Source organism: Oncorhynchus keta, chromosome 15, assembly GCF_023373465.1.
Source record: "Oncorhynchus keta strain PuntledgeMale-10-30-2019 chromosome 15, Oket_V2, whole genome shotgun sequence".
Lineage (NCBI taxonomy): Eukaryota > Metazoa > Chordata > Actinopteri > Salmoniformes > Salmonidae > Oncorhynchus > Oncorhynchus keta.
Genome location: NC_068435.1, coordinates 2,435,156 through 2,455,632, shown reverse-complemented (window position 1 = coordinate 2,455,632; position 20,477 = coordinate 2,435,156). Strand labels below are relative to the sequence as shown.

The window sequence follows — 20,477 nt, the reverse complement described above, 5'->3', positions numbered from 1 at the left end:
GACCTCTTATACACTATATTAGGCCCAGCCTGACCTCTTATACACTATATTAGGCCCAGCCTGACCTCTTATACACTATCTTAGGCCCTGCCTGACCTCTTATACACTATATTAGGCCCAGCCTGTCCTCTTATATACTATCTTAGGCCCTGCCTGACCTCTTATACACTATATTAGGCCCAGCCTGACCTCTTATTCACTATATTAGACCCAGCCTGACCTCTTATTCACTATATTAGGCCCAGCCTGACCTCTTATACACTATATTAGGCCCAGCCTGACCTCTTATACACTATCTTAGGCCCAGCCTGTCCTCTTATACACTATATTAGGCCCAGCCTGACCTCTTATACACTATTTTAGGCCCAGCCTGTCCTCTTATACACTATATTAGGCCCAGCCTGACCTCTTATACACTATATTAGGCCCAGCCTGTCCTCTTATACACTATATTAGGCCCAGCCTGTCCTCTTATACACTATATTAGGCCCAGCCTGACCTCTTATACACTATATTAGGCCCAGCCTGTCCTCTTATACACTATATTAGGCCCAGCCTGACCTCTTATACACTATATTAGGCCCAGCCTGACCTCTTATACACTATATTAGGCCCAGCCTGACCTCTTATACACTATATTAGGCCCAGCCTGTCCTCTTATACACTATATTAGGCCCAGCCTGTCCTCTTATTCACTATATTAGGCCCAGAATGACCTCTTATACACTATATTAGGCCCAGCCTGTCCTCTTATACACTATATTAGGCCCAGCCTGACCTCTTATACACTATATTAGGCCCAGCCTGACCTCTTATACACTATATTAGGCCCAGCCTGACCTCTTATACACTATATTAGGCCCAGCCTGTCCTCTTATACACTATATTAGGCCCAGCCTGACCTCTTATACACTATATTAGGCCCAGCCTGACCTCTTATACACTATATTAGACCCAGCCTGACCTCTTATACACTATATTAGGCCCAGCCTGACCTCTTATACACTATATTAGGCCCAGCCTGACCTCTTATACACTATATTAGGCCCAGCCTGTCCTCTTATACACTATATTAGGCCCAGCCTGTCCTCTTATACACTATCTTAGGCCCAGTCTGACCTCTTATACACTATATTAGGCCCAGTCTGACCTCTTATACACTATATTAGGCCCAGCCTGACCTCTTATACACTATATTAGGCCCAGCCTGACCTCTTATACACTATATTAGGCCCAGCCTGACCTCTTATACACTATATTAGGCCCAGCCTGTCCTCTTATACACTATCTTAGACCCTGCCTGACCTCTTATACACTATATTAGGCCCAGCCTGACCTCTTATTCACTATATTAGACCCAGCCTGACCTCTTATACACTATATTAGGCCCAGCCTGTCCTCTTATACACTATATTAGGCCCAGCCTGACCTCTTATACACTATATTAGGCCCAGCCTGTCCTCTTATACACTATATTAGGCCCAGCCTGACCTCTTATACACTATATTAGGCCCAGCCTGACCTCTTATACACTATATTAGGCCCAGCCTGTCCTCTTATACACTATATTAGGCCCAGCCTGACCTCTTATACACTATATTAGGCCCAGCCTGACCTCTTATACACTATATTAGGCCCAGCCTGTCCTCTTATACACTATATTAGGCCCAGCCTGACCTCTTATACACTATATTAGGCCCAGCCTGTCCTCTTATACACTATATTAGGCCCAGCCTGACCTCTTATACACTATATTAGGCCCAGCCTGACCTCTTATACACTATATTAGGCCCAGCCTGACCTCTTATACACTATATTAGGCCCAGCCTGTCCTCTTATATACTATATTAGGCCCAGCCTTTGGAACTTTGGTTTTCCTAGATATGGCTACTATATTAGTAGGTTCACTACATCTGATGGATTTGCATAGTGCTTTAAAGCAGATTAGAAAAAGCATTTAGTAGAGATGTGATCAATACATGTTGATGATTTAAGGATGATGATGGTCCGTGGTGTGTAACCCTGGAGACGGTGATGCCGAAACGTTGGTGTTTTTTTTACCCAATAAAGGACTGGGAGGTTTACACATACAGAGTGACTTGCTTTGTTTTTATAACTTACAGTGTAAGGAGGAGCGAACAGACGTTGCACTGGACACATTTATGAAATTGCTTATTCCAGTTACTAATAAGCATCGACCTATTAAGAAAATGACTGTAAAAAAAAATCAAACCCCGTGAATTGCCGAGGAATTGAAAAAATTGTATGGTTGAGAGGGACGAGGCAAAGGGAATGGCAAATAAGCCGATTGGCTGCCCAGGAATCATGTGACTAAACTAAACAAACAACTACAATGAATCAAAGATTCTTTATATAATGTATGATAGTAAAAAGCTTCGGAGCATCTTAAATGACATTTTGGTCCAAAAGGCAAACTCAGCTCCACCATTCATTGAATCAGATGTCTAATTCATCTCAAAACCAACTACTTTATTGATGCTTCCATTGGCAAGATTATCACATTTAGGCACGACAACAAGTTCTGAACCTACGCATCCATGCATAAATGAACTAATTACAAACACTGTCCAACATTTTGACAGGTAGCCTGTAATATATATATATATATATATAGAAAAACACACAGTTGAAGTCAGAAGTTTACATACACTTAGGTTGGAGTCATTAAAACTAATTTTTCAACCACTCCACACATTTCTTGTTGACAAACTAGTTTTGGCAAGTTGGTTAGGACATCTACTTTATGAATGACACGAGTAATTTTTCCAACAATTGTTTACAGACAGATTATTTCACTTATAATTCATTGTGTCACAATTCCAGTGGGTCAGAAGTTTACATACACTAAGTTGACTGTGCCTTTAAACAGCTTGGAAAATTCCCATAAAATGATGTCAATTAACATAATTTGAGTCAATTTGAGGTGCACCTGTGGATGTATTTCAAGGCCTACCTTCAAACTCAGTGCCTCTTTGCTTGACATCATGGGAAAATCTAAAGAAATCAGCCAAAAATTATAGATCTCCAGAAGTCTGGTTCATCCTTGGGATCAATTTCCAAATGGCTGAAGGTTTCACGTTCATCTGTATAAACAATAGTACGCAAGTATAAACACCATGGGACCACGCAGCCGTCATTCTGCTCAGGAAGGAGACTCGTTCTGTCTCCTAAAGATGAACGTACTTTGGTGCGAAAAGTGCAAATCAATCCCAGAACAACAGCAAAGGACCTTGTGAAGATGCTGGAGGAAACAGGTACAAAGTATCTATATCCACAGTAAAACGAGTCCTATATTGACATAACCTGAAAGGCTGCTCAGCAAGGAAGAAGCCACTGCTCCAAAACCACCATAAAAAAGCCAGACTACTGCACATGGGGACGAAGATCATACTTTTTGGAGAAATGTCCTCTGATCTGATGAAACAAAAATACAACTGTTTAGCCATAATGACCATCGTTATGTTAGGAGGAAAAAAGGGGGAGGCTTGCAAGCCAAAGAACACCATCCCAACCTAGCTGATCTAGGGTGTAATCATTAGTCCCACAGTATCACCTCTCACCTGCATATAGCTGATCTAGGGTGTAATCATTAGTCCCACAGTATCACCTCTTACCTGCATCTAGCTGATCTAGGGTGTAATCATTAGTCCCACAGTATCACCTCTTACCTGCATATAGCTGATCTAGGGTGTAATCATTAGTCCCACAGTATCACCTCTTACCTGCATCTAGCTGATCTAAGGTGTAATCATTAGTCCAGTCTTACCTGCATCTAGCTGGTCTAGGGTGTAATCATTAGTCCCAAAGTATCACCTCTTACCTGCATCTAGCTGATCTAGGGTGTAATCATTAGTCCCACAGTATCACCTCTTACCTGCATCTAGCTGATCTAGGGTGTATATTACCCTGTAAGGACATTAGACATTACCCTGTAAGGACATTACCCTGTAAGGATATTAGACATTACCCTGTAAGGACATTAGATATTACCCTGTAAGGACATTACCCTGTAAGGATATTAGACATTACCCTGTAAGGACATTAGATATTACCCTGTAAGGACATTACCCTGTAAGGACATTAGACATTACCCTGTAAGGACATTAGATATTACCCTGTAAGGACATTAGATATTACCCTGTAAGGACATTAGATATTACCCTGTAAGGACATTAGATATTACCCTGTAAGGACATTAGACATTACCCTGTAAGGACATTAGATATTACCCTGTAAGGACATTAGATATTACCCTGTAAGGACATTAGATATTACCCTGTAAGGACATTAGACATTACCCTGTAAGGACATTAGATATTACCCTGTAAGGACATTAGACATTACCCTGTAAGGACATTAGATATTACCCTGTAAGGACATTAGACATTACCCTGTAAGGATATTACCCTGTAAGGACATTAGATATTACCCTGTAAGGACATTAGACATTACCCTGTAAGGACATTAGATATTACCCTGTAAGGACATTAGATATTACCCTGTAAGGACATTAGATATTACCCTGTAAGGACATTAGATATTACCCTGTAAGGATTAGACATTACCCTGTAAGGACATTAGATATTACCCTGTAAGGACATTAGATATTACCCTGTAAGGACATTAGATATTACCCTGTAAGGACATTAGACATTACCCTGTAAGTACATTAGATATTACCCATGTAAGGACATTACCCTGTAAGGACATGTTGCGGTTTGGAACCCTCACTTCAGGCAATCATTGCACATATTCCCACTGCAATTTGCTACAAAATACTGCAAATGTACTGATGGTATAATGTATGACTCCACAGGTCGGCTAGTCCAGGACAAGACTAAATGTGTGGGAAAGCAGCTCAGGTTTCCATCCAATTGGTGACCGATGTTTCATGCAAATATTCTAAAATCCACATTATGAAAATATAAAACATGTCTCCACCAAACGGACTTGTTGTGGATCAAAACCAGTGTGATGTAGGGCATTATATTGTAACGACCCTGGGTTTATAAGCGTGTTTTTGCGGCGCAGTCGACAGCTCGCTGGACTCCGGGCTCGAGACGCGCTCCCTGCGGTTTCGTTACAATATTAACATCCCGCTACGTATTTATTCGCTTTAAGTTTTCATGTATAAAATACAAATCTGAAGTTCAATGTGTTTCCATCTCTACTGATAATCCTGTAACATTACTATGGATAAGAGCGAGAATATTTGTTTTAATTTGTCAAACATCGACCATCAGAATAAGACACTCGGTATTTATTATAAAGGAGAATCAAGATGACTGTGCACTTTCACCGCCCTGTGAAGTTCCTTATAACGTATTTCATCTGTTGCCTAATAAACTGCACGGTTTCCCAAGTCCTAGTGGGAGGACCACACACACACTATATCATTATGCGACTCCACATTTACCTCGATATGATAGTTACTATATCAATATTTTCACATAAAAGTTCCGCCACTATTTCTAGCGTAATAAATTAACTAATCTACAAGTAGGGCGTCAACATTTGTTTAACTCGCTCACACAGAAATCAGTCCCATTTGTGTAAAGTACGACCTTAGTAGTTTTTTGGGGGTGTCCTACTAGCTGGGCGTAATCAGGCAATTAAGAAAATGTACAACTTTTGCAAGGAAACACTCAGTTGCCGCGGTCAGACGAGGGTAAATCCTCCATCCACCTATATGGCTCGTTGTTCAATCTGCCAGATCCCACCTGGTAACACAAACGGAATCATGGGATACTAATTTAACCCATAGCAAGTCCCACCCAGGTGACTATTCAAAGATGTCCCAAATGGGGCTGGCCTGCTGAAACGTGTTTTTGGGTGGTAAGACACGTGTTGGTCGAGCATCTACATCCTAACCAGACCAGGGAAAAGACTGGACAGGATTCCATCTCTGAAAGACTCCATGTGAACCACTAAGTCCTGAAAACCCCTATGCAGTAAACTTCATTTTGGAATTTAGCCCCACCCAAAAGGTACAATGGATTTCAGGCAAGAGGCGACTAGGAAATATCATTACCCAATTTTGTTAAATAAATCAACTTCACCCCAAATCAGACAAACAGATCAGATCAACATTTCACTTTATTTAACCAATGAAGAACCTTTCGTGTTGTTCTCTGCCATCGAAAGGGAGGGGCCAGTGTTGTGGCCACGCCCTTCTGCCTGTGGCGGAGGTTGATTTGGCATTGGAATGAGACAGGAGAGCCATGGAGATGGCAGACCTGGCACTAGACAATGCGGCAGCAGCAGAAACACACCAAACTAAACCCTATTGGTTAGACTAGACTCTGATTTAACCACTAAGGAAGGCCGTCTACTGCAAACATTTTAGAAACAGCACAGATCTGAACGTGATTCAGTCTGCTGAATAAAACACCAAGTCCAGGAATCAAAACAGAGTTAGTAGAGTTAAAAACATTTTTTAAATGTAAAACGTAGTACTCTACAGTCGTCAACCACCCAGGAAGATCATAAAGAAAGGACACGTTGACAACGATGTGGGATGTGTGTTTTTATTGACGTTACAAAACAGCGGATCTATTTGCCCTTCTTGGCCTTGATCTTCCTCAGGTAGAACTCCAGCTCCTTGCCCTCCAACACGTAGCCATCCACCCTGCCGCACTGGCCGGGCTTTGAGGCAATGCATGCTGGGAGAGGAAACGGAAGTTGGTCAATGGAGAAGGGGGGGGCAAGACAGAGAGAAAGGTACAATTATTACCAACTAGCAATTAACAGAAGTCCCACCAGAAAAAAGGCACATCACCGAGGATTCAGTAGCAGAACCGGGTAAGACTTTATCATGAACCTCGTAATGCAGTCCCCCCAGGGTGTGCCAGTCCAGCACTCAATTGACCTCATTCAAATTGGGTCAATCAGGTGTTAGTACGTACCAGCGTGTCTCCCATTTGGGACGGAACCTAAGCCTGCACTTCCTATGCACCCCCAAAATCCAACCCCAAGAGACCTGCAGGGAGTGCAGGCTTTTGTTCCAGCCTTACACCGTCACAGCCAATCAGTCAGTTGTGAAAACCGTGAATAGATCCCACGTGTTCGTGGTCTGGAACCGAAGCCTGTACTCAGTCCCAGGACTCAAATTGAAGAGCAGTACTATAATTAAGGCCTGGATCCACAAAGCTCTGAGTGAGTGTGCTGATAGAGGATCAGTTGCCTTTTAATAAGATATCTGATATGGACAGATCCTAAAACCGCCCTACTCAAAATGCCCCGGAGAGGAGAGTCTCCCCGAGCCCCGGAGAGGAGAGTCTCCCGAGCCCCGGAGAGGAGAGTCTCGAGCCAGCAGTGCTGCCCAGTAGAAACAGGTTGTAGACTCACCGAGGAGTTTCCCCTGCATGAACTGTTCCTCCAGGAGAGGGCTGATCTTGCAGTTCTTCTTGCGCTCATCAAACTTCTTCTGAATCTTCTTCGACCTCTTCTTGTTGATCACCTCCTCCTCCTCTGGAGTCTTAACACATGAAAGTTAGACAATTAAAATGGGCACAATGCTGCAATATAAGACCTGTGATTGACTAGAGCAGCTGCCAAGTGTAGCTATCCCCATGGTAACAGCACTAGTAATTTAGCTGCAATATCAGAACATTCAATTCCACAGAAACATTTAGTGTCACTAAGTTCTCCTGTATTGTAATAAATCCAAGGTCATTCTCAGAGCCACATACACCAATCAGTCAGTAGCAGAACTGGACAAAGTTATCTTCATAGAAAAACCAGAGATTCTAATCAATATTATGGACAAACATGAATGTTTCACAGGGATCTGGACACTCAAATCACATTGTATTGGACACACATTTAGCGGTTGTAATTGCGGGTGTAGTGAGAGACTTGTGTTCCTAACGCCAACAGCGAAGTCTAACGATTCACAAATCTAAGGTTAAAGGGCACCGTTTTGGCCACAGCAGCCTCGGTCGTTGTCTGCCTTACGCAAAAAGAGAGCATGAGAAAAGGAGAGCCATTTGGGACACAAATCTGTTGACTGGTACATACCAGCATAAGAGCTTGCCCGAGGTAGTTCACTATGTAAGGAAACACACATACCAGCTTGGCTCCCTTCTTGCGTCCCAGAGGAGTGGCGAAGTGGGCCTCGTACCACTGCCTGTAAGGCAGGCTGTCGACGAGAACGATGCAGTTCTTCACCAAGGTCTTGGTTCTCACCAACTCGTTGTTAGAGGCGTTGTACACCACATCAATGATCCTGGTTTTACGAGTGCAGCCTGAAGAATAAAGACTGCGTCAATACCACCTACGTAGTAGCCAAATGTGAAACTACTTGAGGTATGAAAGTTAATAATGAACAGGTATGAAACATGGAAGAGCGGCCTGGAGAACGAACACTCGATGTAAAGTAGCATTAAAACCCGATGTAGTATGGGGTGAAATAAAGAGTGGTTTTAATCACTAAATCTAGCATTCGTCTTTCTCAGAGTCACAAATATCGTCAATACTCATTCAGTAGCAGAACTGGACATGGTTCTCTTCACAGAAAGACGTCACCAGCACCCTCCAACTGATTTACAATAAAGAACAAGAGTGACGTGAGACCTACACTCAGAGCCCCAGGAGAAGTTACCCACGTCGACCCTCAGAGCACGGTACTTCTTGTTTCCGCCGCGGGTCCTCACCGTGTGAATACGACGGGGTCCAATCTAGGGAAAGATGGGAAAACATTTGTTTTTAGTAGAAAACCAAAAAATGTGCAATAAGTTAATTGCGCTGCATGCGCCACGACGGCTACATACACATGCCCCATCGTTCAGTATTGGTGTGTCAGTGTAACTATGACAGTCCGGATCATTGGTAGGTCCTAAACTTTGAACCAAAACGGTCAAAACAGACCTACCTATGGTCAATGTCTAATCATCCACACTCCCGTTGAACTAGCAACCAGTGCCCATTCCCCCCACAGCAATATCACAGGCATCAAGTCTATGTTGAGGTTCCTATAACTCAGAATCACTAGATTCACTCAGAGTGGTCTTTACCTTGGTGTTGGCAGGAGGACGACCCAGCTCATACTTCCTCTTCTTGTGGTAGGGCTTTCGTTTGCCGCCGGTCTTGCGGCGTTTATGCCAGTTGTCCCTAGAGATACCTGGGTCACAAGAAACACGAGGCGAGAGCAATGGTGAGAAAGGAGCAAACTGCCGAATTAACACAACAAAAACAGTTACTTTCAACGTGCTTTTTTGAGTGTCAGTTCTCCAAGGTGGTTATCCGCACTGTAATGTCAGAAACCTAATTGTCATCATTTTCACTCAAGCACACAAATACTCCGAATAGAGTGCAATTTACCAGAAGACCTATGGTCTCAGTTCCTCTCAAGTATCCCCAGGGGGTCTTAGGTGTCCCTGGGTAGGAAACCACTGCAGCACCACCAGCCAGCCAAGTACACATGGCGCTAGCGTGGCTGTGAGTAGCCATTAGCATCGTGTCATGGTGAAAAGAGTAGCCAGCTGATATTACTCTCTAGCTTAGTGGACACTGCACAGTCTAGTAGATATAATCTTCGTAACAATGCCGAGATGGTCGCGATGCAAAGTAATAAACTCCGTGAGCGAAAACGTGGGAGACATCTGAAGGCCTAGCCTTGCACCACTGCAACACCACTAGCTAGTTAAACGAGGACTTGCAAGCAAAATTTCAACCAAACCAGGCAACCCAAAAATATATATTAACGTTAAGGGGATAAACTAGACTTAGAAACAGTAAATATTACAAGCGACGGAGTGCAATTCAAGAAATAGTTGCAAATTAGGCTCAACTGCATGTCAACTTTAGACGAGCCCATGAGAGCCGCCATCTTGTTACATGTCAAGACATTGTAAAACAATAACTCCGTTTAAAAAAATAGCAAATGTGTTATCCGTATAATTTAACAACATAACCATTTGATATGAATATACACTTCAACATGCCAAACCATCTTAGATATAATCCTGATGTAAAACAACTGATGGACAAGGATTTTCGCAGCGACCAGAAGATGAAAACACGTACCCATTCTAAGGCGCCGGGTAGAAAGAGAACACGCAAGGGCTCATGGGGAAGTTTGACGGTGTCAGATATCGCGAGATTGTAAGAGCAGCTCTTCTTCGGATATCTCCAAATGTAGTTCAGCAACCTGGAAATGGAACTACCGTCAACTATGTGTGACCAGACTTGTGCACCACCCAGGATATACTTGAATGTGTCAAAATTATTAGTGCTGTGATTCAACGGACAGGTGACTGAAATTGGATTTTGGAAGCAGGGAAACGTTTCTCATTATTTTCGACAAAATAGTATCTCCCATAAATTGCTATGTGAATTTTATTTAACTAAGCAAGTCAGTTATGAACAAATTCTTATTTTCAATGACGGCCTAGGAACAGCGGGTTAACTGCCTTTTTCAGGGGCAGAACGACAGATTTTTACCTTGTATTATCTCTCCATGCAGAAAAAGCTTTTGATAGACTAGGAGGGTCACATCTCTGGTCTGTATTTTGGCGCATATGAGACTTGGCTCCAATTTTATTAATATGGTTAAAATAGTATATATTCAGTGCATTCGGAAAGTATTCAGACCCAGACTTTTTCCACATGTTGTTACGTTACAGCCTTATTCTAACATGGATGAAATAAATCAATTTCCTCAGCAATCTATACACAGTACCCCATAATGACATCACAATGCCCCATAATGACATCACAATACCCCATAATGACATCACAATGCCCCATAATGACATCACAATGCCCCATAATGACAAAGGTAAAGCAGGTTTTATGACATTTTTACAAATGAATTAAAAACAAAAAACAGAAATACCTGTTTACCTATTTAGATCCATTTGCTATGAGACTTGAAGTTGAGCTCAGATGCATCCTGTTTCCATTTATCATCCTTGAGATGTTTCTACAACTTGATAGGAGTCCACCTGTGGTAAATTCAATTGATTGGACATGATTTGGAAAGGCACACACTTGTCTATATAAGGTCCCACAGTTGACAGTGCATGTCAGAGTAAAAACCAAGCCATGAAGAATTGTCTGTAGAGCTCCGAGACAGGATTGTGCCGAGGCACAGATCTGGGGAAGGGTACCAAAACCTTATAGCAGCCTTGAAGGTCCCCAAAAACAAATTGAGCTCCATAATTCATAAATGGAAGAAGTTTGGAACCACCAAGACTCTTCTTAGAGCTGGCCGCCCGGTCAAACTGAGCAATCGAGGGAGAAGGGCCTAAGTCAGACAGGTGACCAAAAACCCGATGGTCACTCTGACAGAGCTCTTGAGTTCCTCTGTGGAGATAGGAGAAAATTCCAGAAGGACAACCATCTATCTCTGCAGCACTCCACTAATTAGGCCTTTATGGTAGTGTGGCCAGACGGAAGCCACTCGTCCATAAAAGGCAAATGACAGCCCGCTTAGAGTTTGCCAAAAGGCACCTAAAGACTCTGACCATGAGAAACAAGATTCTCTGGTCTGATAAAACCAAGATTGAACTCTTTGGCCTGAATGCCAAGCTTCACGTCTGGAGGAAACCTGGCACCATCCCTCCGGTGAAGCATGGTGGTGACACCAACATGCTGTGGGGATGTTTTTATAGCGGCAGGGACTGGGAGACTAGTCAGGATTGAGCTAAAGATGAACGGAGCAAAGTACAGATATCTCCTTGATGAAAACCTGCCTCAGAGCGCTCAGGACCTCAGACTGGGACGAAGGTTCACCTTCCAATAGGACAACGACCCTAAGCACACAGCCAATATAATGCAGAAGTGGCTTCGGGACAAGTCTCTGAATGTCCTTGAGTGGCCCAGCCAGAGCTCAGACTTGAACCCGATCGAACATCTCTGGAGAGACCTGAAAATAGCTGTGCGGCGACGCTCCCAATCCAACCTGACAGAGCTTGAGAGGATCTGCAGAGAAGAATGAGAGAAACTCCCCAAATACAGGTGTACCAAGCTTGTAGCGTCAAACCCAAGAAGACTGGAGGCTGTAATCACTCCCAAAGGTGCTTCAACAAAGTACTGAGTAAAGGGTCTGAATACTTATGTAGTTGTGGGTTCACAAGCATCTTCGCTCGTTGATGACTGCACACCGTACCACAACGAGGGGACGGACCACAGCGAGGGGACGGACCACAGCGAGGGGACGGACCACAAAGAGGGGACGGACCACAAAGAGGGGACGGACCACAAAGAGGGGACGGACCACAAAGAGGGGACGACCACAACGAGGGGACGGACCACAACGAGGGGACGGACCACAACGAGGGGACGGACCACAACGAGGGGACGGACCACAACGAGGGGACGACCACAGCGAGGGGACGACCACAACGAGGGGACGACCACAACGAGGGGACGGACCACAACGAGGGGACGACCACAATGAGGGGACGGACCACAACGAGGGGACGGACCACAACGAGGGGACGGACCACAACGAGGGGACGACCACAACGAGGGGACGACCACAATGATGGGACGACCACAACGAGGGGACGGACCACGAGGGGACGACCACAACGAGGGGACGACCACAACGAGGGGACGACCACAACGAGGGGACGACCACAATGAGGGGACGACCACAACGAGGGGACGGACCACAACGAGGGGACGACCACAACGAGGGGACGACCACAACGAGGGGACGACCACAATGAGGGGACGGACCACAGCGAGGGGACGGACCACGGATCCCCATTAGTTCCTGCCAAGGCAGCAGCTACTCTTCCTGGGGTTTATTATGGATCCCCATTAGTTCCTGCCAAGACAGCAGCTACTCTTCCTGGGGTTTATTATGGATCCCCATTAGTTCCTGCCAAGGCAGCAGCTACTCTTCCTGGGGTTTGTTATGGATCCCCATTAGTTCCTGCCAAGGCACCAGCTACTCTTCCTGGGGTTTATTATGGATCCCCATTAGTTCCTGCCAAGGCAGCAGCTACTCTTCCTGGGGTTTATTATGGATCCCCATTAGTTCCTGCCAAGGCACCAGCTACTCTTCCTGGGGTTTATTATGGATCCCCATTAGTTCCTGCCAAGGCAGCAGCTACTCTTCCTGGGGTTTATTATGGATCCCCATTAGTTCCTGCCAAGGCAGCAGCTACTCTTCCTGGGGTTTATTATGGATCCCCATTAGTTCCTGCCAAGGCATCAGCTACTCTTCCTGTGGTTTATTATGGATCCCATAATCTTTTTATCATCAATTTCTCTCAGCCAATCATCATTAATTTGTGTAAGTGCTGTGCCTGTTGAGTGTCCTTCCCCATAACCATGCTGAAAGTCTGTTGTCAATTTGTTTACTGGGAAATGGCATTGTATCTGGTGAAACACCATTTTTTCCAGAAGTTTACTAAGAGTCGGTAACAGGCTGATTGGTCGGCTATTTGAGCCAGTTAAGGGGGCTTTACTATTCTTGGGTAGCGGAATGACTATCTCCCCTCCAGGGCTGAGGGAACACACTCTCTAGTAGGCTGAGGGAACACACTCTCTAATAGGCTGAGGGAACACACTCTCTAGTAGGCTTAAATTGAAGACGTGGCAAATAGGAGATGTGATGTGCCACACCTGTCAGATGGATGGATTATCTTGGTAATGTGAAATGTTCATGGAACATGGGACCAAGACTTTCTATGTTGCGTTTATATTTTTGTTCTCTATAAGATGCTGTTCACCTTTAAAACCGGTTAAATGTAATTAAAAATGTAATCTACATAATCTCCAAAAGTAATTATTTATTATGAGAGGGCCATAAACAATAGCTAGAAATGCTGCATACTCCCAAAAAAATACAAAACTCACCTTTCTGCAAAACAAAAATGGATTTGTATGTTTAGTGTTGGAGTAAACGTGCATATTTTCTGAAGGTCTTTCTCAATGAAAAGATCTGCCCCCCTCATCGCTGTGAAAGTCTCAGAGCTTGATTTCGTGGACTCGTTAGGAACTCGCCTTTCATATCGTTCGTATTCAATCTTGTACGTCCTTGACAAACAGAATGTTTTTTTTTTCTTCTTTTTTTTCTCTGAATTATTTTAGATGAATGGCTATAAAAATCGATTTCTGAACGTGCTATAGTGATGAAACTGCTGCGCTACGACGTAGCGATCGCAGGCATGTGCTTTGTCAGTGACTGTGACGTAAGGTTCAGTCAGGAGTTGATGGACAGTCGGAAGAGCGAATGAAATGGTATGAGGGACATCCCGGCTTCAAGTGGTTTCAGATTTCACCTTCTACGTCACACATTTGCTCAGAAAATAAACTCTGTACAATTTTGAACACTTTTTTTTCCTTCATGAAGAGTCTAACCTGAGGTCTGTAAGCTCAACTAGTTTGTGAGCTATTGAAGTTTGAATGTCTGGCGAGTATCCAGTGAAGCCATAGAAAGCCACTAGAGGGCACTGTGCTCCGTCATATCGATGGGACCAGGCTTCAGTAAAAGTCATGCATCATTATCACGGCTGTTATTCAGCTGCTCGGGACAGGAGAGACAAACAATATTCAGCTCCTAGGGACAGGAGAGACAAACATTATTCAGCTGCTAGGGACAGGAGAGACAAACATTATTCAGCTCCTAGGGACAGGAGAGACAAACATTATTCAGCTGCTAGGGACAGGAGAGACAAACATTATTCAGCTCCTAGGGACAGGAGAGACAAACATTATTCAGCTCCTAGGGACAGGAGAGACAAACATTATTCAGCTCCTAGGGACAGGAGAGACAAACATTATTCAGCTCCTAGGGACAGGAGAGACAAACATTATTCAGCTCCTAGGGACAGGAGAGACAAACATTATTCAGCTCCTAGGGACAGGAGAGACAAACATTATTCAGCTCCTAGGGACAGGAGAGACAAACATTATTCAGCTCCTCGGGACAGGAGAGACAAACATTATTCAGCTCCTCGGGACAAGAGAGACAAACATTATTCAGCTCCTAGGGACAGGAGAGACAAACATAGTTCCCTCTGTAGTTATTCAGCTCCTATGTGAGTCAATCTTTAGGTCTCTGCTCCTTATTTGAGATCGTATTTATCCTATCCTATCTATCTCTGCTATCCCATCCTATCCTATCTATCCTATCCTATCTATCCTATCTATCCTTTCCTATCCTATCCCATCCTATCCTATCCCATCCTATCATATCCTATCCCATCCTATCCTATCCCATCCTATCCTATCTATCCTATCTATCCCATCCTATCCCATCCTATCATATCCTATCCCATCATATCCTATCATATCCTATCCCATCCTATCCTATCCCATCCTATCCTATCTATCCCATCCTATCCCATCCTATCATATCCTATCCCATCCTATCCTATCCTATCCTATCCTATCCTATCCTATCCTATCCTATCTATCCTATCCTATCCTATCCTATCCTCTCATCCTATCCTATCCCATCCTATCTATCACATCCTATCCCATCCCATCCTATCCCATCCTATCTATCACATCCTATCCTATCCTATCCTATCCTATCCCATCCTATCTATCACATCCTATCCTATCCTATCTATACCATCCTATCCTATCTATCCCATCCTATCCTATCCTATCCTATCTATCCCATCCTATCCTATCTATCCCATCCTATCCTATCCTATCTATCCCATCCTATCCTATCTATCCTATCCTATCCTATCCCATCCTATCCTATCTATCCTATCCTATCCTATCCTATCTATCCTATCCTATCCTATCCTATCCTCTCATCCTATCCTATCCCATCCTATCTATCACATCCTATCCCATCCCATCCTATCCCATCCTATCTATCACATCCTATCCTATCCTATCCTATCCTATCCCATCCTATCTATCACATCCTATCCCATCCTATCCTATCCTATCCTATCTATCCCATCCTATCCTATCCTATCCTATCTATCCCATCCTATCCTATCTATCCCATCCTATCCTATCCTATCTATCCCATCCTATCCTATCCTATCCTATCTATCCCATCCTATCCTATCTATCACATCCTATCCCATCCCATCCTATCCTATCTATCCTATCCTATCCTATCCTATCCTATCCTATCCCATCCTATCTATCCCATCCTATCCTATCCTATCTATCACATCCTATCCCATCCTATCCTATCTATACCATCCTATCCCATCCTATCATATCCTATCCTATCCTATCCCATCCTATCCTATCTATCACATCCTATCCTATCCTATCCTATCCTATCCTATCTATACCATCCTATCCTATCCTATCCCATCCTATCTATCCCATCCTATCTATCCCATCCTATCCCATCCTATCCTATCCTATCTATACCATCCTATCCCATCATATACTATCCTTATAAGGGTACAAGGCGAGACCTAGACGCAGACACAGGAGGCAGATGGTTTGAGTCTTTGATATTTATTACACCCAAAAGGGGAAGGCAAGAGAATGGTCGTGGACAGGCAAAATGTCAAAACCAGGTCAGAGTTCAGGAGGTACAGTGGCAGGCAGGCTCGAGGTCAGGGCAGGCAGAATGGTCAGGTAGGCTCGAGGTCAGGGCAGGCAGAATGGTCAGGCAGAATGGTCAGGCAGAAAGGTCAGGCAGGCTCGAGGTCAGGGCAGGCAGAATGGTCAGGCAGAATGGTCAGGCAGAATGGTCAGGCAGGCTCGAGGTCAAGGACAGGCAGAATGGTCAGGCAGGCTCGAGGTCAGGGCAGGCAGAATGGTCAAGCAGGCTCGAGGTCAGGGCAGGCAGAATGGTCAGGCAGAATGGTCAGGCAGGCTCGAGGTCAGGGCAGGCAGAATGGTCAGGCAGAATGGTCAGGCAGAATGGTCAGGCAGAAAGGTCAGGCAGGCTCGAGGTCAGGGCAGGCAGAATGGTCAAGCAGAATGGTCAGGCAGGCTCGAGGTCAGGGCAGGCAGAAAGGTCAGGCAGGCAGAATGGTCAGGCAGAAAGGTCAGGCAGAATGGTCAGGCAGAATGGTCAGGCAGAAAGGTCAGGCAGGCTCGAGGTCAGGGCAGGCAGAATGGTCAGGCAGGCTCGAGGTCAGGGCAGGCAGAAAGGTCAGGCAGGCTCGAGGTCAGGGCAGGCAGAAAGGTCAGGCAGGCAGAATGGTCAGGCAGAAAGGTCAGGCAGGCTCGAGGTCAGGGCAGGCAGAATGGTCAAGCAGAATGGTCAGGCAGGCTCGAGGTCAGGGCAGGCAGAAAGGTCAGGCAGGCTCGAGGTCAGGGCAGGCAGAATGGTCAGGCAGGCTCGAGGTCAGGGCAGGCAGAAAGGTCAGGGCAGGCAGAAAGGTCAGGGCAGGCAGAAAGGTCAGGGCAGGCAGAAAGGTCAGGGCAGGCAGAATGGTCAGGCAGGCGGATACAGAGTATAAAAACAGGCAAATGTCAAAACCGGGAGGACTAGTAAAAAGAGAAGAGTAAAGGAGCACAGGAAAAACACGCTCTCTCTCTCTTTCTCTCTGTCTCTCTCTCTCTCTCTCTCTCTCTCTCTCTCTCTCTCTCTTATGTATATTACAGAACATAGATCCCCCTCCCGTTTAGCCTGATCACTAGCCCGGTGGAGAAGACTGCAAGAAGGGCCTCAGAATCAGACCAGAGCGATGTGACTGGCCCGGTGGAGAAGACTACAGGAAGGTCTCAGAATCAGACCAGAGCGATGTGACTGGCCCGGTGGAGAAGACTGCAGGAGGGGCCTCAGAATCAGACCAGAGCAATGTGACTGGCCCGGTGGAGAAGACTACAGGAAGGTCTCAGAATCAGACCAGAGCGATGTGACTGGCCCGGTGGAGAAGACTACAGGAAGGCCTCAGAATCAGACCAGAGCGATGTGACTGGCCCGGTGGAGAAGACTACAGGAAGGCCTCAGAATCAGACCAGAGCGATGTGACTGGCCCGGTGGAGAAGACTACAGGAAGGTCTCAGAATCAGACCAGAGCGATGTGACTGGCCCGGTGGAAAGACTACAGGAAGGTCTCAGAATCAGACCAGAGCGATGTGACTGGCCCGGTGGAGAAGACTACAGGAAGGTCTCAGAATCAGACCAGAGCGATGTGACTGGCCCGGTGGAGAAGACTACAGGAAGGTCTCAGAATCAGACCAGAGCGATGTGACTGGCCCGGTGGAGAAGACTACAGGAAGGTCTCAGAATCAGACCAGAGCGATGTGACTGGCCCGGTGGAGAAGACTACAGGAAGGTCTCAGAATCAGACCAGAGCGATGTGACTGGCCCGGTGGAGAAGACTACAGGAAGGTCTCAGAATCAGACCAGAGCGATGTGACTGGCCCGGTGGAGAAGACTACAGGAAGGTCTCAGAATCAGACCAGAGCGATGTGACTGGCCCGGTGGAGAAGACTGCAGGAAGGTCTCAGAATCAGACCAGAGCAATGTGGCTGGTTCACTCAATATAGTTGCTGGTCCACCCACCATGGAATGGGTCATGTCCGTTCTAATGATTTTTAATTCTATGGTTCTAATTCTAGTCATTCTAATTCTAGTCATTCTAATTCTAGTCATTCTAATTCTAGTCATTCTAATTCTAGTCATTCTAATTCTAGTCATTCTAATTCTATGTATCAGACCTCTCTGAGAACTGGATGGAGAGAGGGCAGCTCCACTCCAGCCCTGGGTGATTGTCTGAGTACCTGGTAACCCAATGCTATAATTACTACCTCCCACAGTGGGTGAAATCAGAGCCTGGTAACATGGTTCTCTGACTCTCTGACTCTCTGGTACCATGGTTCTCTGACTCTGGTTCTCTGGTACCATGGTTCTCTGACTCTGGTTCTCTGGTACTATGGTTCTCTGACTCTGGTTCTCTGGTACCATGGTTCTCTGACTCTCTGACTCTGGTTCTCTGGTACCATGGTTCTCTGACTCCCTGACTCTCTGACTCTCTGGTACCATGGTTCTCTGACTCTGGTTCTCTGGTACCATGGTTCTCTGACTCTGGTTCTCTGGTACCATGGTTCTCTGACTCTGGTTCTCTGGTACCATGGTTCTCTGACTCTCTGACTCTGGTTCTCTGGTACCATGACTGGCGAGGAAAGACTTCAGGTGAGGAGGTAGCTGACTGATTTCCTGGGTCCTGGGTCCTGGGTTTGGGTCCTGGGTCCTGGGTCCTGGGTTTGGGTCCTGGGTCCTGGGTCCTGGGTCCTGTTTCCTGGGTCCTGGGTCCTGTTTCCTGGGTTTGGGTCCTGGGTCCTGGGTCCTGGGTTTGGGTCCTGGGTCCTGGGTCACTGTTGGGACAGAGAGAGGCTGAGAGGCCAAGGGAAGGTTACTCATTACATTAATAAAGTCAAATTAAATAAACAAATATGAAAGTTTAAAAAAGGTTAAGTATTTATGCTGCAGTAGTTTATGTGTCGGGGGCTAGGGTCAGTCTGTTATATCTGGAGTACTTCTCCTGTCTTATCCGGTGTCCTGTGTGAATTTAAGTGTGCTCTCTCTAATTCTCTCTTTCTCTCTTTCTTTCTCTCTCTCTCTCGGAGGACCTGAGTCCTAGGACCATGCCTCAGGACTACCTGGCATGATGACTCCTTGCTGTCCCCAGTCCACCTGGCCGTGCAGTTGCTCCAGTTTCAACTGTTCTGCCTGCGGCTATGGAATCCTGACCTGTTCAACGGACGTGCTACCTGTCCCAGACCTGCTGTTTTCAACTCTCTAGAGTTGATGAACATTTGAACATCTTGGCCATGTTCTGTTATAATCTCCACCCGGCACAGCCAGAAGAGGACTGGCCACCCCACATAGCCTGGTTCCTCTCCAGGTTTCTTCCTAGGTTTTGGCCTTTCTAGGGAGTTTTTCCTAGTCACCGTGCTTCTACATCTACACCTGCATTGCTTGCTGTTTGGGGTTTTAGGCTGGGTTTCTGTACAGCACTTTGAGATATCAGCTGATGTAAGAAGGGCTTTATAAATACATTTGATTGATTGATTGATTGATTGATTGATTGATTGATTGATTGATTGATTAAAGAGATACTCCGGTATTTTGCATACTTTTTAGCCAGTAGTTCTGAAAGTAGAACTCACGAGCCAAAAATGGTCCCCGATTATTGAGTACTCCGTCACATATGTGCACCACGTCATTACTCTCTCTCTCTCTCTGTTGTGTCCACTGAGCCGTTGGACCCGACCAGCAACCTCATTGGATAACGCTGGGCAGGCTGGCTGTCGCTCAAATGCGAGGGGCTGAAGCTCATTGACTAGAACTCAAATTGTTAGGGGGCTGGCCCACGTGGGGGGGGGAAATGTAGGTAAATATGGCATGGCACAGAGAAAACAATCGCTTTCAAACTAGGTGGCTAATTGAGGTAAGACAGTAAGTGGTCCTTCTGTAGCTCAGTTGGTAGAGCATGGCGCTTGTAACGCCAGGGTAGTGGGTTCGATTCCCGGGACCACCCATACGTAGAATGTATGCACACATGACTGTAAGTCGCTTTGGATAAAAGCGTCTGCTAAATGGCATATAT

The 20,477-nt window shown here is 45.4% G+C and overlaps 2 protein-coding genes and 2 non-coding genes across 14 annotated transcripts; 1 reads left to right on the top strand and 3 right to left on the bottom strand.

The window, feature by feature from the left end:
* Positions 1-6,143: 6,143 nt before the first annotated feature.
* On the bottom strand, positions 6,144-6,276 carry LOC118377198 (small nucleolar RNA SNORA35). The gene has a single exon (XR_004824186.1). It is a non-coding gene; the product is annotated as a small nucleolar RNA SNORA35 (small nucleolar RNA).
* A 258-nt stretch (positions 6,277-6,534) lies between these two features.
* Positions 6,535-10,166, bottom strand: LOC118377195 (40S ribosomal protein S8). The gene is made up of 6 exons (XM_035764049.2): positions 10,048-10,166; positions 9,036-9,142; positions 8,600-8,699; positions 8,092-8,267; positions 7,369-7,498; positions 6,535-6,683 (listed from the first exon to the last, which is right to left on the bottom strand). The coding sequence occupies exons 1-6, from the start codon at positions 10,049-10,051 to the stop codon at positions 6,574-6,576; spliced, it is 627 nt and encodes a 208-aa protein (XP_035619942.1). The 5' UTR covers positions 10,052-10,166; the 3' UTR covers positions 6,535-6,573.
* Positions 8,470-8,539, bottom strand: LOC118377197 (small nucleolar RNA SNORD38). Its single transcript, XR_004824185.1, has one exon. It is a non-coding gene; the product is annotated as a small nucleolar RNA SNORD38 (small nucleolar RNA).
* Positions 10,167-16,246: 6,080 nt separating the features above from the next.
* On the top strand, positions 16,247-18,349 carry LOC127907494 (hornerin-like). Of its 11 annotated transcripts, none has more exons than XM_052462798.1 (3): positions 16,247-16,930; positions 17,000-17,921; positions 17,977-18,119. In XM_052462798.1, exons 1-2 carry the CDS (start codon positions 16,453-16,455, stop codon positions 17,425-17,427), a joined length of 906 nt encoding a protein of 301 aa, XP_052318758.1. In that variant the 5' UTR covers positions 16,247-16,452; the 3' UTR covers positions 17,428-17,921; positions 17,977-18,119. The 11 variants fall into 11 exon arrangements, with proteins under 11 accessions (XP_052318758.1, XP_052318757.1, XP_052318749.1 ...); XM_052462797.1 differs by having other exon boundaries at positions 16,247-17,753; positions 17,866-17,921; XM_052462789.1 differs by having other exon boundaries at positions 16,247-17,753; positions 17,810-17,921.
* Positions 18,350-20,477: the final 2,128 nt, after the last annotated feature.

Excerpts from the sequence above, each read along its gene's own strand:
- LOC118377195 (XM_035764049.2), bottom strand. Across the intron at positions 8,268-8,599 it reads CTTCTCCTGGGGCTCTGAGT|GCTGCACTCGTAAAACCAGG; the intron begins GTAGGTCTCACG and ends TTTATTCTTCAG. Across the intron at positions 7,499-8,091 it reads GCAAGAAGGGAGCCAAGCTG|ACTCCAGAGGAGGAGGAGGT; the intron begins GTATGTGTGTTT and ends TCATGTGTTAAG.
- LOC127907494 (XM_052462793.1), top strand. The coding sequence starts at position 16,453 with ATGGTCGTGGACAGGCAAAATGTCAAAACCAGGTCAGAGTTCAGGAGG.